At 39.1% G+C, this 21,485-nt stretch overlaps 2 protein-coding genes across 2 annotated transcripts; both read left to right on the forward strand.

Annotated features, from left to right (window-relative positions):
* Positions 1–750: 750 nt before the first annotated feature.
* LOC110878074 (transcription factor bHLH51) lies at positions 751–2,867 on the forward strand. Its single transcript, XM_022126329.2, has 2 exons — positions 751–1,132; positions 2,150–2,867. Exons 1-2 carry the CDS (start codon positions 908–910, stop codon positions 2,624–2,626), a joined length of 702 nt encoding a protein of 233 aa, XP_021982021.1. The 5' UTR covers positions 751–907; the 3' UTR covers positions 2,627–2,867.
* A 10,537-nt stretch (positions 2,868–13,404) lies between these two features.
* Positions 13,405–18,166, forward strand: LOC110876033 (glutathione S-transferase T3-like). The gene is made up of 3 exons (XM_022124217.1): positions 13,405–13,423; positions 17,182–17,504; positions 17,582–18,166. Exons 1-3 carry the CDS (start codon positions 13,405–13,407, stop codon positions 18,164–18,166), a joined length of 927 nt encoding a protein of 308 aa, XP_021979909.1.
* Positions 18,167–21,485: the final 3,319 nt, after the last annotated feature.

Below are 21,485 nucleotides of genomic sequence, written 5' to 3' on the forward strand. Positions count from 1 at the left end.
CCCATTAACCAAATCTCCTTTAACTGGCCTTGTTAACTCGACACCGCGGTGTTATCTCCGTTAACGGCTGAGCTAGCACATTAACAACTCAGTCCGTTAACGAACAACACAGTCTAATGTTGATTTTTAATCAATTTCTTTATCCAATGTATAACCATTAATTAATTAACTAAATATTATTTATTAACTTTTGATTATAAGACAAGATTACTATTCAATTTTGGTACACACTTCACCTTTTTATAAGACAAGATTACTATTCAAAAAAAAAAAAACATTTTTCATTTTTTATCCTAAATTTTTCCACTCACATTTAGTCACTTATCCTTTTCATCTTTTACAAATTTGTCGTTTTACATTTCAGTCTTAATTTTGCGAGTTAGCATGCTCCAACACGCATGTGTGGTTCGACGTTTATATGTTATTTTCTGGTGGTTTAACGGCTTGTCGTAATGTGCGGGTCCTAAGTCGACTTAGTTATTCTTTTCTATGTTTTATGTTTCGGTTTAATTTTTACGAGGTAACATGTTGCAACGTACGTGTATGGTTCAATACTTTTTATTTGATTTAACAATCCATTGCAATCTTCAAGCACAAAATACTGGTTACTACAGTAAATATATATTGTTCACAATAAAGCTGGTACGTCACAAAAATCTTTCTTGGATCCACGGACTATTGTTTATTTTCCAATCACTTTGTCTTTGAGATGACATAATCATTAAAGTTGCTAGCTTTGCGGCTGAGACTTTTTCAATCCTTTAATTTAAATGAAACCATTTAATCAATCTGGTGAAGGTGACTTGCGGATAACTACCAAAAAAAACATGATTTTTCATTGGAGAACAAACCCTCACCATTCACCTTCAAATATCTCAAAATCTTTAATTAACTTGTTCCTTTCAAGATGGACGATTCTGTTTGGTCTTGGACCCAAAATGGGATTGCTAATCAATTCAGTGATTCTGATCATGGTGGCGGTGGTGGAGGTAGCAGCGTAGGCGATGGCGAACGAGTTGATGGTAAAGTGGAAAGTGCTTCCAAGAACCATAGCGAAGCCGAGAAGCGACGTAGAGATAGGATCAATTCACATCTTTCTACTCTAAGGAAACTTGTCTGCAGTCCTGAAAAGGTTATTATCTTCTTTTTTTCTCACTGCTAAATATAAGTTTAGAGGCAAATATCTATTGTGACAGCCGTGGGTATCGTTAACTCTTAGATTCTGTAACTGATGATACAAGGGTCTCTAATGTAATGTAATGCAATGTGTTAAGCCATCAACAACGGATCCCCATAAACGCTATTAACACACGTTAGTTAGTCGACTAGTGGATCACCTAGAGTCAAATAAGGGGTTGTTTGTTTACCTCTTAACGGGACTCTTAATGGTTCAGACCTCTTACTGGTTCAGCACTTAATGGTTCATATTGTTTGTTTCGTGAGTGGATGTCTGAATGGTTCAGACATTTGTCTCTGAATGGTTAAGCATTATACTGAGTCTGAATGGTTAAGACCTCTAATCTGAATTAGTCAAACATTTGCCTCTGAACGGTTAAGCATTATACTGGTTTTTAATGGTTCAGACCTCTTACTGGTTCAACACTTAATGGTTTAGACCTCTTATTGGTTCAGCACTTAACCATTCAGAAGTTATCAAACAGCCCCTAAGTTTTAAATATTGCCTAGAAACCATAAAAACTTCTTAAAGATAATAACATAATCCATCAAGTTGCGTACATAATGGTGTTCCTTCCCAAATGGTTGAGAAATCTTGTCCCTGATTATTGGACGAAAGTGTAGATTTAAGAGAGTGAGATTAAAGGGTGTGTGAGTTAGCCGTTTTAAAATACCAAAAACTTCTTGTCACAGTGGCTAATTAAGCTTCTTGTTTCTGTCACCAACTATATTAGCATACGGATACAATTGGAGTCGCTAAATTTGACTTTTCTTGTCGCTAAATGTATTTGGTGTACGCACATTGGCGGATTCAGGGTCGGATTCCACTGGGTTCCTTTTGGTAGTTTTCACTAATTTTCATTATTTTTTCCCAAATCATACAAGGTGTACACTAATTTTTTCCATTTTCTTCGAATCGAATGGGTTCCTGGGAACCCAAGGAACCATGCTAAATCCGCCCCTGTGTACGCAGATGGACAAGGCAAGGCTATTGGGAATGGTAATTGAACAAGTCAAACAGTTGAATTCGGAAACAAAGGAATTAAGCAAAGTACTTACAATTCCAACACATTTGGATGAAGTGATCATCGACCTTGATTTGAATACTATGGAGCCTAATAGCGACGTTTTCATCAGAGCTTCCGTTTGTTGTGAAGATCGGGCAGAACTATTTTCAGAGATCAAGCACGCACTCAAAAGCCTAAGGTTAACCGTGGTCCAAGCAGATATGACCAGTTTGGGTGGCAGGATTGTATGCAACTTCATCCTTTGTGTCACAAATAATAACACAAATAAGGAAGAAATCACAACACTAAAAGAGTCTCTAAAATTATTATTGGGTAGGATTGTTGCATCATCTTCTTCATGGACAATGTCGTCACACTACCGCATCAAAAGTAAGCGCCAAAGGTTCTTCTGTTCACCTAATTACGACACTGGCCGTTCTTGATAGAAAAATCGTTTAGGGGTCGTCATAAATGTCGCTAAATGTTTAAAATTGTTAAGCATTTGCGACTATAATCACTAGAAACATTTAGGTCCATTGCAAGAGTTTTGAGTTTACTAATTCATGTCTTCTTTGTTTCCCAAGGGGTTATGCAAACAGGTGAGACAATTCTTGTGAAAATTTTGTATTGTGACTGTTATCAGCTTTTGATAAGTGGCGAATCCAACAATTATTTTTGTGTTAAGTGTTTTTAGATGCTCTAATTTCATTATATAATAAAAGTACAATCTACTACCTAATAAATGAATACAACATTGGACATGTGTCATGGTCCGGTTTTGACGTTTACCTAAGAAATTGGATGTTTACTAAATTCATAATTTCATAGTTTAAAAATCAAACGAATAGCAAAATAAGAATTGGAAATTAGGGGTGTTTCCGGTCTAGTTTTGACGGTTTTTTGGTTAAACTGTTAATTACGGTTTTTGATAATTGAAAACCAAAACTGAACCTTTGAAGATTTAATCTGAACCGTTACTAACGGTTTGGTTCCGGTAACGATTTGGGCTTATTGGATTGGGTCTATAAAATAACAAATAAAATGAAATGGAAAAAAAAAACTATCCATAATGCACAAAACATGCTGTTCAAAATTAATAACCACATATCTAAATATATCAAAAAATAGGATACAGACATTAATTTTGTTTTTCCAAACGCACCAAAGTAGGTAAAAAAACTCAAATAAATAAGCTGATATATATTTAGTAACATGTTTGTCCTAATTTTCCAGAAATCTATACATAACACACTTAACAATTGAAAACTAGAAGTGTTGAAAACAGGAACAAAATAACCAACAAATTCTGATAGTAATTTAAGCAGAAAACGGGGCAGGGCTTTAGCACACATTAATGTCATCATTTATATTTTGATTAGACTCATATGCTCAAAGAAAAAATTCAACACACTTAGTACATTCATTCAATGTTTTAAAATCCGGTTTTTTATTCATACCGGATTAGGCACAAAAATGGTTTAACCGGTTGAACCAGGTTGTGTCGAGCGGTTCAACCGGGTTGACTAGTTAATTGTATAATTTCATAAATTACAACATTAACACAAAAAATAATCCAAAATTGGATTAAAATGGAAATCTGGAACGAATGATGGGGTGATGGAAGTCTGAAACAAGTCACGAATGATGGAGTGATGAAGCAAGTTTTGAATATTAATCGATGCAGATAAAATACTAAAAGTTGTTAGGTTAAAGCTAAGAGTAAAGATGGAGATAGGACGATAAAAAGTAAAATCCTAACACAAAAACAGACTTGAGACGATACCGGTATAACAGTTCAAACCGGTATACCAGATTTTACCGGCGGTACAAAGTCTATGCCGTTTCTCCTACTTACCGGGGTGTTTCGAACCGGATTTACATCCGAAAACGGTAATACCGGTATAACCAGCCGGTATTTACCGGTTTTTAAAACATTGCCCGCAATCATCTACTTAGGTCTGGCCCTGCTTTTGATTCATCTTTGTAAACTTATCGGTATTCATATGCTACAATGATTATCTACATTCTTCGGACCACAGAACGCCAAGCCTATTTAGGTCCATTTTGAGCTAATATGATAATTACTTTATATTTCACCAGAAAAATAGTATGATGATCAATTGATGCGATAGTGTTACCTAATAGATATGATTAGTCTTTATTATTTGATATATAACGAGTGAATTAGTTTATGCTTAAAGTTAACACTACGAATCAGAGGGTCTTTAGTGACAAGGAATGTATTCGAATACTTCATAGAAGGTATCTGCTAGATTTTTATCTAAGGTCGTTATCTACAAACACAAAACAAATGATTACAAATTTGTTGACGTCAAAAAGTAACTAGTAGTATACTCGTCCGGTGGACGGGTTTTTTAGTGTTATATTGCCAAGTTTTAATTTACATTAATATGTATAACATTGACATGTTTAATAAGGCAAAATTACATGCATTCCTCATCTTGTCAACACATTAAAGTTTCCCTATCGATTTCCAATGTACTTTTGAAGTGCACTTGCAACATAGCATTGGGGCCACACCCTGAGAATGATGTGGTGTGGTTGGAGCCAACACCATATTAAAAGTTTTCCAAACCAATATGTTGCTCCGGTATGGCTCACAATATCATCCTCATCTACGTGTGAATCATTACGAAAGAGTTGTTGCTGCTATGGCCTGTGTCGGGTACGAGAGTCCTACCATTGACACTATCCTTTATCGTTGTTATCGCGTCCCATCATATTTATATCATGGTCACACTTAGGGCTGTAAACGAACCGAACGTTCAGCGAACAGTTCGTGAACCGTTCGGTGGGAAGTTCGTTTATGTTTGTTTGTTTAATAAACGAACGAACATAAACAAGAAATTTCGTTCGATTAGTTAAATGAACGAACATGAACAGAGGTCTCGTTCGTTCGATTGTGTTGATGAACGTTCGGTAAGGTGTTCGTGAACATTCGTTGATTTGCATTCGTTTATGTTCGTATGTATGTGTTTTAATTGAAAATCTTTGTGCTTTCTTATATTTTATTTGTACCTTTTACATTATTAAACTTTTATTTATTTTATTTCCCTAACAATTATACTAGAAAACCCACTTTCACCTTGTTTATGCATCATTTCCCTTTCATTTCTCATTATTTACATCCACAAATACGATCGACCTCCGTTTCACAATAAGGGATTCAAGTTCGAGTGCTACTCTCTGGGCCATCTATCTTTATCCTTCGTCGCGTTCGCCAAATTTATTTGTGTTCGTTTGTGTTCGTGAACGGTTCACGAACACGCTCATTTCCTTAATGAACGAACACGAACATAAAATCTCGTTCGGTAAGTGTTCATGAACCGTTCGTGAACACATTTATTTCCTTAACGAACGAACATGAACAAGGCCTTGTTCGTGTTCGTTCGGTTCGTTTACAGCCCTCATACTAGGTCAAACTGCACATTCGTAGCATAATCACTTAAGATCATATCATAACTAAATCTAAAAAGGATAATTATATCATGAACACTTTTAAGGGTGCTCGATGTGGTTTCGATAAACCATTCGGTGAATGGAGTTCACCGATCGGTGAACCACCCCCACCTGTTTGAGTCACCGATTGTTTGAATGTTTTCGGTGTATAGTCACCGATGCAGGAAGAGGAGGGAAGGAGGAGGGAGGAAGGTTTAATGGTGGGTACCAACCTCTTTCAACCAATCATAATTTTTTTTTTTAAATTCTTTATCACTCTCTAGGTGTTTGAACCATATCCTCTGATTGAGTGCAAAATGGGGAGTGAAATAGGGACTTGGCATGGCATAATATTGGCCAGAGAATAACTCAAACACCCTAGAGTGATTGAACCATACCCTCCACCCTAAGGTACATAATCATATCAAACATAACCACACTAGGTTAAACTTAGTCAAGCCACACAATCATATGATAACAACAAACACCATATCATAACCAAAAAATAAAAAAAATAAAAAAACACAATCATATCATTAATTCATGGTATGTTAAACTTGATATATTTACATAATCATATCATACTCATTTGTTGGCCCCGATCTTCACAATTGATATTGATTCTAATGAAAGACAAGATGAAACAAGAAACGAATTCAACAGAACTTACAGAACTTCAGTTGTATTGCATAATTGTGATTGTATGAGTGATATATACAAATGAATAAACAACCTTGCGATTCGATGCCTTGCGATTCCCACACCTAGAGCCTGTTGCTCTTGTTAGGACCGAGCGCACACACGAACACGACACCGAAAGCAATAAACGAACACAAGGATTTACGTGGTTCGGTCTAAACTGACCTACGTCCACGGGTGGCAACTAGGATATTTTATTGAGGTGTTAAACATTACAAGTACATCATAATATTTATATAGACTGATCTAGGGTTTATCAAACTTGTTCTCCAAGTTAAGCCCATGAAGGGCCTATAAGGCCTACGAACCCAACAATCTCCCACTCGGAGGCCTTGAACTACTTTCGCCTGCTCTCCTAGAAGTACTTCTGCAATCTGTCAACGGAAACTCTAAGCTCCACCTCTAGTTGCCACCAGCCTTCTCATCAATTAACCGGAAGGCTCGTTGAAGCTCCCACTGAGCTTCAACTCATCAGTCACTACTCGTGACTCGTTCTCTGTCCCTTCCTGCTCCCACTTAAACGAACTGTCGAACCCTGAGAAAACCTGAGAACTAACACTTTCCATCATAAGCAGGTAATTCACTAGAGAGACTTTCACCATTGGAATACAAGTTCTCTTAACCCACTGTCATCTGGGAGCTCTGACTGAAGCACTACATGTGCTCCTACTGCCACGAAACCCCTTGACTGACTTCTTTGAACCTTTCCTAGCACGTTCAACCTGAATCTGACCTGTGACTCTGGGTTTATCTCCTGCAAAACAAACCTTCTTCTTCCCCCGAGATTCTGTGAACTGAATTTTGGTCTTCTTCTGAACTGGGATGACCTCTCCCTTAGGCGGTACACTGACCGTATACAATGAGCCCCTCTTCTTGCCACGTGCAACTACTAAATTTCCCTTAATTACCTTCCACTGTCCACTACCGAACTTAACCTCGTGACCCTGATCATCCAGCTGCCCGAGTGAAATAAGCCTTTTCTTCAAGCATGGAATAACTCTCACGTCTCTCAAAGTCCAAGTAGATCCAACTCAAGTAACTAAGTCAATATCACCCATGCCTGTGACATCTAAGACTTCATCATTTGCAAGTCGTACCTTACCAAAATCCCCAATTTTAAGATTACGTAGTGCTTCACTGTTGTGGGTAGCGTGAAATGAAGCACCCGAATCCATAACCCAGGAATCCACACTGCTCTCCACACTACAAATCAAAGCTTCATCATCTGAATGGTCTACTGCAGCGTTAACTTCTTTCTTTTCATTTGGACATTGATTCCTGAAATGTCCAACCTCTTTATAGTTCCAACAGGTTACATAATTCCGAGCTCTAGACTGACTCCTTTTTCTGTTCTTGCTGCCACTACCTCTGTTATTCTTTCTTCCTCTACCAACATGCATTAAGTCACCCGATGACTCATCTGAATTTCTTCTTCTGACGTCTTCGCCCAAAATAAGATCTCGCATATTCGCAAACGTGAACTTACTCGTATCTGAAGAGCTCGAAACAACAGTTACGGTTCCGGACCAACTATCGGGTAATGAGGACAATAACAGTAGGGCTTGGACCTCATCATCAAACTTGATGTTCACAGACACCAACCGAGACAAGATCGAGTTTAAGTTATTGATGTGCGCTGTAACTGAATCACCTTCCCTCATCCTAATATTCATAAGCTCTCGGATAAGATAAACCTTGTTCGCTGCAGAAGGCTTCTCATACATGTTCGTTAATGTTTCCATCATTCCTCTAGCTGAGGTCTCCTTCTGGATATTGAATGCCACATTCACCGATAGAGAAAGCGTTATCACTGCTCTGGCTTTCTTATTCAACCTATCCCAATCTGCTTGTGATGTTTTTTCTGGTTTTTCATCCTGGAGCACTACATCTAAGTCTTTCTGACAAAGTAGTGTTTCAACCTACATCTTCCACCAACCAAACTTCTTCCCGTCAAACTTTTTTATTTGAATTTTCCCGTCTTCTGCCATGATAGCACAAACACAACGAAATGAAAACTGAAATTGAAACAAACAGAAAACCAACACTGAAACAATAGAAACAGAAAACACCTGATTCAAGTTTCTTTGATCTTCACACAAACGGTTAAACGCCTGTTGGCCAATCTGGTGAAAAGACTGATCTTCAAAAAACCTAACTGGCTAGTCGCTAATCAGCTCGTTACAAACTTTGCGCCAAAAGAGAACTTAGGGTGTATGGTGTGGGCGGCAACGGGGTGCGGTAAACTTGGTTTGCCGCTCAGGAACACCGCCGCCTACCCCCTTTGCCGCGCGGTGAAGTTTAACGAACGGTGAAGGTTTGCCGCTCAGTGAATGTGCATTATAGCCGTTACAATTTAAAAAAAAAGATTTTCAACTTTATAAATAAAAACGAATTCACCACCATTTTCACCAAACAAACCCAACCTCCATATTCACTGCCATTTTCACTCAATTTTTCAAATCTTTTCAAACAAATGGAAGACTCAAACAAAGGTGAAGGCAAGAAAAAAATGTAGGGTCCGGTTCGAAGGCGAGGGCTCAAGATAAACGCGGTGGTTCGGGTGGTTCTAGTGTACCGTTTCATCCCCAACTTGGCTTTACTCATCAAACCCAACCTCCATTTTTTTAACCAACCCATGCAACCGAATTTCGGTAATGATAGCCAAACCCACCAAAATTGGATGCTACACGGTCCGACGATGGTTCGACCGGGTGTTTATGATTACCCCGTAGACGCCCAAAATTCTTTTGACCCGTTTGCTTTTCAAACCCCACGCTCACAATCACTGATGCGTGTCAGTGTGTATATATATATTAGGTGTATATTTTAAGCTCTTTTTACACTTTTTAGCCAAGTTTTAAATTAAGAAACACGATATTCACTAACACTAAACACACATATGGGCAAGTGCACCCATCGTGGACGTAGTATAGTGTTGGTAAAATACCGAGGTCATCCAAGGACACAAGAGCTTTTAGTACCGGATTATCCTCAACGTTTAATCAAATCAAAATGTTAGAAAAAGGTTTTTAAACTAGGAAAATAAAACTAACTAAAATGCTGAAAAGTAAAATAAACATAAAAACAGATAGACAAGATGAATCACTTGGATCTAACTCGTGTGTAGTGTAACCTTTGATTATTTTCGCACTTTTGCACTTGTTTAAGAGATTATCTTAGTTATTGTAGCAGGCCCCTCTTTTGAAGGCGACGTTACCCTCAACCCAGTAGTTTGAGTCAGCAAGGATACAATCCTAAAGGGTCGGATTATTGAAAGATAATTAATTAAGTTATTAATGCATAATGTGGTAGGCCCCTCTTTTGAAGGCGACGTTACCCTCGGCTAAGTAGTCTGAGTCAGCAGGGATACAGTCCTAAGTAGCCGGGTTAAAGTTTTAATAGTAGTTTAACTTATGAGGGGGTCAAAGAGTTTGGACCCCCGCCATCCAATACCATTGGGTATTGAAGGAGGTCCTACTAAATTTGACCCAGGTCCTTTGCAGGATCTATACATTGAACAATGGCAAGACTCTTACCAAACCGTTCCCTTAACCCCCAATCAGGTAGCCAACATACCTCCATATAGACCGTGGAGATATGAATGGTGAAAATATTTTATTTTATATAGACAGTAAAATAATGCCAAGACACCACGGACAAACGATAATGAAGAATCACCTTCAACATAAGAAACTAGTAATTAAAGTCATTAATACAAAACCAATTAAAAAGTGCAAAAGATTAAAAATAAAAAGTATTACACTAAACACTTGTCTTCACCAAGTGATGTAAGAGACTTAGGCAAACATGGCCTTTGATTGTCAAGAACTCTTACTATCAATCTTGGATCCCGAGACGAATCACACACTCTATGATGGACAATGGATGATGGTAGTCGATGATGGTGTTGTGATGGTGGTGGGTGGTGGGTGGTGGGTGAAGTGTGTGGTGTGCCAAGGGATGCCTTTGAAGTGAACCAAGCACCCCTATTTATAGCCTGTACAGAAGCCTGGACACGACCCCGTGTCCGCTGGACACGGCCCCGTGTCCACCCTTTTCTCTTCCTTCATTAATTGCAGTTTGTCTGCATTAGTTGACCACACCCTCGTGTCCTCTGAGCATGACCCCGTGTGCAGAAGCATATCTGTACTATCAAGATTTGCCTGGATTCCGCGAATCTTATAGTTGACCACGACCCCGTGTCCGCTGAGCACGGCCCCGTGGTGGGCGATGGAAGCTTCTACAACTTTGTCTTTTCTGCAGACACTTGAACACGCCCCGGTGTCCACTGCGCACGGGGCCGTGTCCGCTGGGCACGCCCCGTGTTGAGCTGGGCACGCCCCGTGTTGAGCTGGGCACGCCCCGTGTTGAGCTGGGCACGCCCCGTGTTGAGCTGGGCACGCCCCGTGTTGTGCTGGGCACAGCCCCATGCTCAGCTGGGCACAGCCCCATGCTCAGCTTTCTTCTTGGTTTTGCTTTGGGAGATGCTGTCGAGGGGTCAGGCATGCCACGTTTCTTCTCTTTCTTTGTATTTATGTTGGTTTTGGCTGTATATTTGTTCCTTTTGTTCATTTAAGCTCATTTAACCCTGAACATACAAAAGGAAGACAAAAGCACACTTTTTCCAACATTAGTACTAAAAAAGGGTTAGTTTTATGCCTCATTTGATGTAATTTATATGTTGCATTTTACACACATCAAATACCCCCACACTTGAATCTTTGCTTGTCCTCAAGCAAAACTCTTTATAATGTGGCTTACACTCCCAAATGGAATGGATAGAAGAGAATTTTTGGGCTTGCCTTGAGTGTCGGGAATCCAAGATCTTTATTAGGTTTTATTTTTATGCTATTTACAATCCTATTCGTTATGATTTATTTTGAACATTTCATAAGAGAAATTACTTATTTGGGCATAACATGCCTCTTTAAAATTCCATTTATATACAAGTTCACATACCTAACGGGAGATCACTCAACACTCGGCCGAAGGTGTATTTTTAGTGAATCACTCGAGAGCGGCATGGAACTTACTCCTACCATAAGCTTGCCAAGCAATCAATCCTCCTCTTTTTTAACTATATACCTTTGTAAATATCAAGAGGACTTTTTGGGTGAAGGGTTAGACTTGGGCTAAAGGTGGGTGGTTGGGTTAGTGGTTAGAGAAAAAAAAGGGCGAAAAGCGTAAAAAGCATCGGTTTTTTTTAAAGACTTTTTATTTTTCACAATTTTATTTTGATGAACCATTTTTTTCAAACAAAGTTATTTTTGATGAACTTGTTTGTTTATTTGGTTTCATCAAATATATATATATATATATATATATATATATATATAGAGTAAGGTTAACATACAAAAAGCCTTATCATACATCACGTAGGAGACAATGGTAACCGGTGGATCAGGGGTATAATCACGCATGTGACCACATAATCACGCATGGGACCACATAATCACGCATGGGACTATAATCACGCACGTTCTATGATAATAACGCACGTTATATTTTTTGTCATGTATGTTAATGTAGGTTAAGCCTTGAAGTACATTATACTTTCTCTCTCTCTCTCTCTCTATATATATATATATATATATATATATATATATATATATATATATATTAGAAGTCATAAGAAAACCCGAGCTTTGTTACTAAAAGAAAGGGTTAAAATAAAAAGGTTTAGGTGGGTAAAAAGGGTGATTGTTTTGGGTTAAGAAATGAAAAGGTTTAGGCTCAAAGGGGTTAACTAGGGGGATTTTGGGTAGGTGGTAAAAAAATGAAAAATAATGGTGTAGAAGGAAAAAAGGGTTAGTCCTAATGCATCCATCATTTACTTACTCGGGTTTAAGTAGGTAAGGACCGGGAATGCATTGTTGTGGCAAGTTCTAAAGTCGTACGAACCAAGCGGCTATTCACACAAGAAACGAAAAATGAGCATTTAGTGTAAATATATGTATTTGTATGCTCAATAAAGGCTCAAAACTCACTTTTGTGGGAATGGGTTTTTATGTGATCAAGTATATATAATCAAATTTTAACTAAGCTTGTTATGTCGTTTCATAATTTTCTTATGTTGGTTCTTTTTATCACGACGCTATCGGTTGTAAACTTGTAAAAATATAACCTTTTTAGAACTTGTAATTCCCAACTTAAACTTGGACAAGTAAAAAGAAAATGATTTTTTTTTGAAAAAATTTGGGGTGATTAGCTGTTCCAATAGGGTTTTGTGTAAGGCTTGTTGATTAGGACTTGCAAGATTTAAAGTTTTAGCATCCCTCCCCCCCCCCCACACTTAAATTATACATTGTCCTCAATGTGTCCCGAAAATAAGTTTTTAGGTTGATTGAATGTGTAAAAGAGTGTTAAAAGCAAAAATTTTATGTTACTGGCACTCTGGGCACGGCCCCGTGGTGTCCGGGCACGGCCTCGTGTTCAGGTGCCAGTGACAAAATTTAATAAAGAGAAACAGAAGCCTGGACACGGGGGCGTGTTCAGTGAACACGGCTCGTGTCCAGTTACCTGAACTGGGCGTTTTCTGCAGATTGTGCAGCACGGGGCCGTGTTGGGCGGACACGGCCCATGCTGAACTTGCTGTAATGAAGAAATTTTTGTCGGAGGGCCCTGTTTTCGTGCATGGGGTTATGTTTCTCATTTCCCTTGTTATCCTTTACCATCCCTAGTGTGTTTCATTACAACACCATCCAAACATTAAAACCATCATTTCATTAAAATCATAGAGAGATACATAGCATTCCTAGAAAATTAAAAACAAAGAAGAGAAATAAAAGTTAAAAGTCCTAAACTAGATAGGTCAAGTGATACATAAAATTATCATAAGGAGTCCTACTTTCTCATTAAGAACCAAAATCCCGGAAATAGTTTTCCGGTATTGAGGAGTGTAGTAGGACTCTTGGGCGAGGGTTATCTTCCTAGATGTTGTTAAAGCTATTCTTCCACCTCTCTTGGGAGGAAGAAGGCGGCTTTGTTTTCTTCAACATCTTGTGGAGGAGGGGAAACACCAACCGGGACCCCTTGTAATATGTCTCGAGGAGGCCCCGAGTGCATGGCGTACCACTCGGCTGGTATGATGACTTCAGGCACCACGTTCCATGCCCCTTGGGTTATTATAGGCACCAAAGGAGGAGATGCGAGAATGTTCAACCTCTGGTGCAAGAGGTTGACCTCCCGGAGACACCCTTCCAGTCCCACCGTTAGATGATTGATACGGTCGACCAATGCTTCTTCCACTCCCGTCATTTCATCAATAGCCTCTCTTAAGGCGTAAACATAGTTTACAAGAGAGTCTTCCGCCGTTAATGACCTCCTCCCCTGTCGGTTGCTCCTTGAGTGCGATGAAGACGTTCCACTTGCTCTGCTCGCCATTCTGGGAAAACAGACCGAAAAAGAACTCAACGTTTATGAAACAGTACCTCGGACACGGCCCCGTGTTCAATGCACACGGCCCCGTGTCCTGTTGTCTGCAGGTTTTTTTAAGCAAGGAATCTTGGAGTTTTAAATTATTCTCTTTGTTTGTAGGCAAATTTTAAGCATAAATAATTCAAAACAGAGTGGTATAACTCATTTTAAGCAAGATTCCTTGAATAATGAACTTACAAACATCACAATAAAGGTTGGAATCATGAAACTTCCAAGCTATAATGGAGGTAGTGATTGGAAATTGAAGGAGAAGGTAATGAACAAAAGTGGAAAAGACAAGAAGGTTTTTGAGAACCTTCTTTTAGAACATACCTAGGATAGTATGAGTGAAGATCCCAGGAATCTCTGTCTTTTGAAGTGGTCCAAATGAGCAGGAATCTTGCTGCATTTATAGAAAACGACAGCACGCTGGACACGGCCCCGTGTGCAGACAGAATCCTGACACATTTTTGTCCGTATTCTGATGAAATCAGAAGAGAATCTTTTGGTGGACATGGGGGCGTGTTGACCTGGGCACGGCCCCGTGTCTGGAACCTGTCTTATGGAGTTTGCCTATTTTCAAGGAACTTATCCGGATCGGGCGGTTCCTTTATTGGATGGAACAACCCCAAAGTGCCTAAGATACCTTAATTGCTCTAGATTAAGACGAGAACGCAAGAGGTTGTCGATGAGGGTGATTCCTATGCTAAATGTAGGTGGACAAGTCTAACCATTTTCCAGGCTCTCGTTAAAGAAGGTGTATGCCGAATCGCTCAGGTCTATGTATGCATCGAACGAAGTCGATGGGGGAGTCCTTCACGGCACAATCGGCACAGGGACGACTATCGTCCAAGTCCTCGCTAGAGTGGAAGGTATTGTTGGGAGCAACGAGGTTGTTTTTATTTGAATGCGAACCCAACAATTCTTCTTGGTCATCGTCTTGAGATGAATTAATGTAATCCATCTTAAGTTCTTTTAACCAATTAAGAACTAGATCTTCTAGTTGAAATAGTTCGTCGAGGAGCATTTCTCCTAGAATATCTGGTTGAGCGCATTCGAGGGAGAGATAAGGATTATTTTTATTTTTGCCCCTCTTTAGGCTACAGGAAAACGATGGGTCCATATAGTGGGGCTTATAGTTTAGAAAATAACATTCTAATTCTTTATGACCGCCTCCACATAATTGACACCACGTACCATAAGAGTGCCGAAAGTAAAAAATATCATTATTACTCATGTTTGTGTCAGAAATTACCAACCGTCGGGATCTGACGGTTCTGTTTTCAGTAACTGAATCTTGGGCACGGGGGCGTGTTCAGTGGGCACGGCCCCGTGTTCAGCTTACTGTCTGACTTAAAACAGGATTGCCAGTTCCAAAGATTGGGCACAGGGGGTGTTCAGCGGGCACGGCCTGTGCTGAGTTCTGCAGAAGCTGAAAAACTAAGAAAATCCTAAAAAAAATTAAAAAAAAATAAAAAATAAATAAAAAAATGATTAGGCCGCTGATTCCTAACTTTCTTAAAATCCTTGTGTCCCCGGCAACGGCGCCAAAAACTTGATGCGTGTCAGTGTGTATATATATTAGATGTATATTTTAAGCTCTTTTTACACTTTTTAGCCAAGTTTTAAATTTATAAACATGATATTCACTAACACTAAACATACATATGGGCAAGTGTACCCATCGTGGACGTAGTATAGTGTTGGTAAGATACCGAGGTTGTCCAAGGACACAAGAGCTTTTAGTACCGGTTTATCCTCAACGTCTAATCAAATCAAAATGTTAGAAAAAGGTTTTTAAACTAGGAAAATAAAACTAAACTAAAAGGCTAAAAAGTAAAATAAAAATAAAAACAGATAGACAAGATGAATCACTTGGATCTGACTCGTGTGTAGTGTAACCTTTGATTATTTTCGCACTTTTGCACTTGTTTAAGAGATTATCTTAGTTATTGTAGTAGGCCCCTCTTTTGAAGGCGACGTTACCCTCAACCAAGTAGTTTGAGTCAGCAAGGATACAATCCTAAAGGGTCGGATTATTGAAAGATAATTAATTAAGTTATTAATGCATAATGTGGTAGGCCCCTCTTTTGAAGGCGACGTTACCCTCGGCTAAGTAGTCTGAGTCAGCAGGGATACAGTCCTAAGTAGCCGGGTTAAAGTTTTAATAGTAGTTTAACTTATGAGGGGGTCAAAGAGTTTGGACCCCCGCCATCCAATACCGTTGAGTATTGAAGGAGGTCCTACTAAATTTGACCCAGGTTCTTTGCAGGATCTATACACTGAACAATGGCAAGACTCTTACCAAACCGTTCCCTTAACCCTCGATCAGATAGCCAACATACCTCCATATAGACCGTGGAGATATGAATGGTGAAAATATTTTATTTTATATAGACAGTAAAATAATGTCAAGACACCACGGACAAACGATAAAGAAGAATCACCTTCAACATAAGAAACTAGTAATTAAAGTCATTAATGCAAAACCAATTAAAAAGTGCAAAAGATTAAAAATAAAAAGTATTACACTAAACACTTGTCTTCACCAAGTGATGTAAGAGACTTAGGCAAACATGGCCTTTGATTGTCAAGAACTCTTACGATCAATCTTGGATCCCGAGACGACTCACACACTCTATGATGGACAATGGATGATGGTGGTGGATGATGGTGTTGTGATGGTGGTGGGTGGTGGGTGAAGTGTGAGAGAGGTGGTGTGCCAAGGGATGCCTTTGAAGTGAACCAAGCACTCCTATTTATAGCCTGTATAGAAGCCTGGACACGGCCCCGTGTACGCTGGACACGGCCCCGTGTCCACCCTTTTCTCTTCCTTCATTAATTGCAGTTTGTCTGCATTAGTTGACCACGCCCCCGTGTCCGCTGAGCACGACCCCGTGTGCAGAAGCATATCTGTACTATCAAGATTTGCCTGGATTCCGCGAATCTTATAGTTGACCACGGCTCCGTGTCCGCTGAGCACGGCCCCGTGGTGGGCGATGGAAGCTTCTACAACTTTGTCTTTTCTGCAGACACCTGAACACGCCCCCATGTACGCTGGGCACGGGGCCGTGTCCGCTGGGCACGCCCTGTGTTGAGCTGGGCACAGCCCCATGCTCAGCTTTCTTCTTGCTTTTGCTTTGGCTTTGGGAGATGCTGTCGAGGGGTCAGGCATGCCACTTTTCTTCTCTTTCTTTGTATTTATGTTTGTTTTGGTTGTATATTTGTTCCTTTTGTTCGTTTAAGCTCATTTATCCTTGAAAATACAAAAGGAAGACAAAAGCACACTTTTTCCAACATTAATACTAAAAAAGGGTTAGTTTTATGCCTCATTTGATGTAATTTATATGTTGCATTTTACACACATCAATCACCGAGAGACATACAAGATGACTACGAAGAAGAGTTCGTGTTGGATACCCAGAGCAACAATATGATGAGGATGAAGATGTTGTCGTTCAAGAAAATCCCGTGAACCAAAATGAAGCCGCAAAGGAAAGAAAAGGAAAAGCGAAACAGGAAAATTGGACGTCTAATCAAGAAGAGGCGTTGGTAAAGGCTTATGTTCATTGCAATTTGAATAAAGGAAAAGACAATCAACAAAAGGCTGATGGTTTTTGGAAGCAAGTTGTAAAGCACTTCAATCAAACGGTTGGAGGAAGTAACCGAAGCCACCACCAAGTTCGATCAAAATGGCTCGCGATGCAAACAAAATTGAACACATTCAACGGTTTATATCATAAAGCGGTAAACTTTATTATTTATATACGGTTTATTTTTTAATGAAGTATGTGGATTAATTTATTGTTAATTTATTATTTTAGGATCGTTTACGTACTAGCGGGTGCGATGTTGCTTTTGTAATGAAGCAAGCGCTAAAGGATTACAAAAACAAAGAAAAACATGACTTTCCTCATGTTGCAGCGTGGGAGGTCGTTAGAACAAATGAAAAGTGGTCGCCGATACCGTTGTTGGGTGAAGAAAGCTCCGGCTCGAGTCAAAAAAGAAAGTCGTCGGATTCGGGAAATTATAAAGCGGATACACCGAATGCCGAAGTCTCGAGCGGTCTTCCCGACATAAACGAGGATCCCTCGCCAAGACGACAAAAGAGAAAGGAGAAAAAGGACAAAGGGCCGTATCCAAGAAACGAAGATCAAACAGATATAACCGGTAGATTCGAAGAATACAAGGCCATGACGAAAGAGTTCATGGATATTAAACGTTTACGAGAAGAAAAATACATGACCTTGGCGGATGAGCAACGAGAGGCGTTGCGACAAACTATGTTCGACAAGAAATTGGAGACGTTTAACCGGCCTCACGACAATATTCACCCTTCGATGTTGGAAATCACACTCGCTAGAAAACGTGAGATTGCCAAAAAATATGGTTGGCCTTGTAATTTTTAGTTTTTTTAAACTTAGATTTTAATGTAATGCTTTTTTTTATTTATAAAAGTTTGATGTTTTATTCATTTTATCTTAAATTAAAAAAATATAAAATATAAAAAATTCTTAAAGTTGAATGACATAGCACACTTTCATTAAATGATTTTTAAATTTACTATTTTTAAGTGTCTAACGACTCCCTACGCCTTATATGCTTAACCCAAAATAACTTTTTGCTAGTGCCATTTTCGGTCAAACTGGAAAAACGTTGGTCAACCTTTATCCTTTACTTTCTTGAATTGCACAAAAATTCAAACAACAAAAGTTCACCAATTAATGAGAATCACAAACAAAAAACAAAGTAAATAAATCACAATTGCACTTTGTCCTTTTCTGCTGTGATATAAACGTAGGGGGTTTACCTTTTTGTTTAGCCACACAAAGAAAAAAGCAAAACCTTTTCTTAAACCTCTGTTCGATGAACAACAAAACAAAAACTGGGGTGACGGCGATTAACTGGGTTTAACAGCTACGACTGCCGGCGACTAAACCTAATCGATGAAATTTTCTGCGATCGTGTTTCACTTGTGTGTAACAAGCCGTAGCTCTGATACTAGTTGTTAGGACCGAGCGCACGCAAGAACACGAACACGACACCGAAAGCAATAAACGAACACAAGGATTTACGTGGTTCGGTCTAAACGGACCTACGTCCACGGGTGGCAACTAGGATATTTTATTGAGGTGTTAAACATTACAAGTACATCATAATATTTATAAAGACTAATCTAGGGTTTATCAAACTTGTTCTCCAAGTTAAGCCCATGTAAGGCCCATAAGGCCTACGAACCCAATAGCGCTCTGATACAAATTGTTGCAACGCCATTTGGAGACTGCATGACGTTTCTGGATCTTGTTGAAGTGGCTGTGAAAGTGGAGAAGTACAAGGATCAATTCGAGAAAGATTTCGAAGAAATGGTGGAGTGGTTTATGAAAGATATTCTGGAAATCAAACTGAAAAATTTAAACTACTCTCTGCCTATTGATTTGAACGATCAGAAGATAAGCTTGATAAATTTATACATGGCTGTGCAAAACTATGGTGGATATGCAGAGGCGTCAAGGAACAACATGTGGGGCTTGGTTGCAAGAGACATTGGTTACGACTGGAACATGGATGAGACACTAAGGATCGTGTACGAGAAGTACTTAGATATGATGGATTGGCACTAGGAATGAGATTGGTACAGTACTCGTACCCATACTCGTACTGGTACTGAAAATACTGGCACCAAATTTGAATAAATCTGGGTACCAAATACCGTACCAAATATATAGGTACAGTACGGGTACATATGATTACCAGTAACCTCTAGCACCGATGGCACCTTTTTAGCCAACACGGAAGACACAAAAAAGTAAGGGGCTGTTTGGTAGCATCTGAATGACATTAAGAGGCTACCTCTTAATGAAATCATTTAAGAGTTTAACAAAGATAATGTAGAAGAATGTGACATGTGATGGTTTACCATTCAGATGTTACCTCTTATCCAGTCAGACATAAGGTTACCTCTTATTCATTCAGACATAAGGGCCACAAATGATTTCATTAAGAGACACTCTGAATGGATTAAGAGGCTACCAAACAGCCCCTAAATATGGTCCACACATCTCTCCCGATCACCAATCAAAATAAGTACATGTTTAACGTGTCGACACTACTTTAGCTGGCGTGTTAAAAGAGTTGGGTTCATTTTATTCTGCACCAGAAAAGGAGGCTAAACTACATCCGGCAGTCTAAAGGAGTTGGTCCTATTTTAGCTGGGAGAACAAAAGAGGTGTCCACCAATTAAATAATTAGAAGTGTAAGATGTCGTCACTATTTTAGCCGGCAGGCTAAAATGGCTTGCACTACAATAGCCACCGTTTTTAGTGTTGTCAAAGATAGAGCCAGCTACAACCCCCCCCCCCCCCCCCCCGGCTAAAATAATGCTGACATTTTACACGTATAATTATTTGATTGGTGACGGGGTGATCGCTAAAATAATGCCGACATTTTATACGTATAATTATTTGATTGGTGACGGGGTGAGATGCACATAGGGCTGCAAACGAACCGAACGAACACGAACAAGAACTTGTTCGTGTTCGTTTGTTAAGAAATATATGTGTTCGCGAACCGTTCACGAACACTTATCGAACGAGATTTTATGTTCGTGTTTGTTTGTTAAGAAAAGGAATTTGTTCGTGTTCGTTTGTGTTTGTTTGTTAATTTTAGGCAACGAACAAAAAACGAACATTGACGAACACAAATGAGCACAAACTAATGTTCATGAACACAAATGGAAACAAACAAACACAAACAATCGTTCATGAACAGAATATATAATACATTGACACTTATTAGATATTTAATTTGTCGAAATTTTAAAGTATTTAAGTAAATATAAAAACTAAAAACACTAATGAACTATCGTACACAAATGAACACGTTACCGAACGTTCACGAACTTAGACGAACGAACACGACCTCTGTTCATGTTTGTTCATTTAACTAAACGAACGAAATTTCTTGTTCGTGTTCGTTTGTTTAATAAACGAACGAACACAAACGAACTTCCCGCCGAAAGGTTCACGAACTGTTCGCTGAACGTTTGGTTCGTTTGCAGCCCTAGATGCACATCCAAATGTAATTTTTTTTTCTTCCGTGCCGGCTCAAAATGTGCGAAGAGCGCCGCTAGAAGTTACTTAGACTACACGGTATGGGGGTCGTCCCCCTACCGTCTTGGTTCGGCGCCGGTCCAAACACCCCCCCCCCCCCCCCCCCCCCCAAAATAAACAAAATTCAATGTGTTGGGTGTTTATTTTCATTATTTTCCTAGTTTTTAATTTTTAAAAGGAAAATTTACAAGTTTTGTCATTTATCTTTATACCATTTTTCAAGCGGTGTCCTTTTTAACGAATGTTGACAGGCGGTGTCCTTTACTAGGTATTTTGTTGCAAGTTTAGTCCTTTACACCCAAACCCAGTAAAAAACCCTGTTAAGTGTAGACAGACGGTGTCCTTTACTACGTATTTTGTTGCAAGTTTAGTCCTTAACCTAGGTATTTTGTTGCAAGTTTAGTCCTTTACACCCAACAATTAACAGGGTTTTTTAACTGGGTTGGGTGTAAAGGACTAAACTTGCAACAAAATACCTATTAAAGAACACCGCCTGTCAACATTCGTTAAAAAGAACACCGCCTGAAAAGTGGTATAAAGATAAAGAACAAAACTTGTAATTTTTCCTTTTTAAAAAACAACTTGTTACATGAAAATATATAACTATTAAAGTAAATCA

Source organism: Helianthus annuus, chromosome 9 (assembly GCF_002127325.2).
Source record: "Helianthus annuus cultivar XRQ/B chromosome 9, HanXRQr2.0-SUNRISE, whole genome shotgun sequence".
Taxonomy (NCBI): Eukaryota; Viridiplantae; Streptophyta; class Magnoliopsida; order Asterales; family Asteraceae; genus Helianthus; species Helianthus annuus.

Coding starts and splice junctions, on each gene's coding strand:
- LOC110878074 (XM_022126329.2), top strand. CDS start 908: ATGGACGATTCTGTTTGGTCTTGGACCCAAAATGGGATTGCTAATCAA. Junction 1,133..2,149: donor TTGTCTGCAGTCCTGAAAAG/GTTATTATCTTC, acceptor CTGTGTACGCAG/ATGGACAAGGCAAGGCTATT.
- LOC110876033 (XM_022124217.1), top strand. Junction 17,505..17,581: donor ACGGTTTATATCATAAAGCG/GTAAACTTTATT, acceptor TTATTATTTTAG/GATCGTTTACGTACTAGCGG.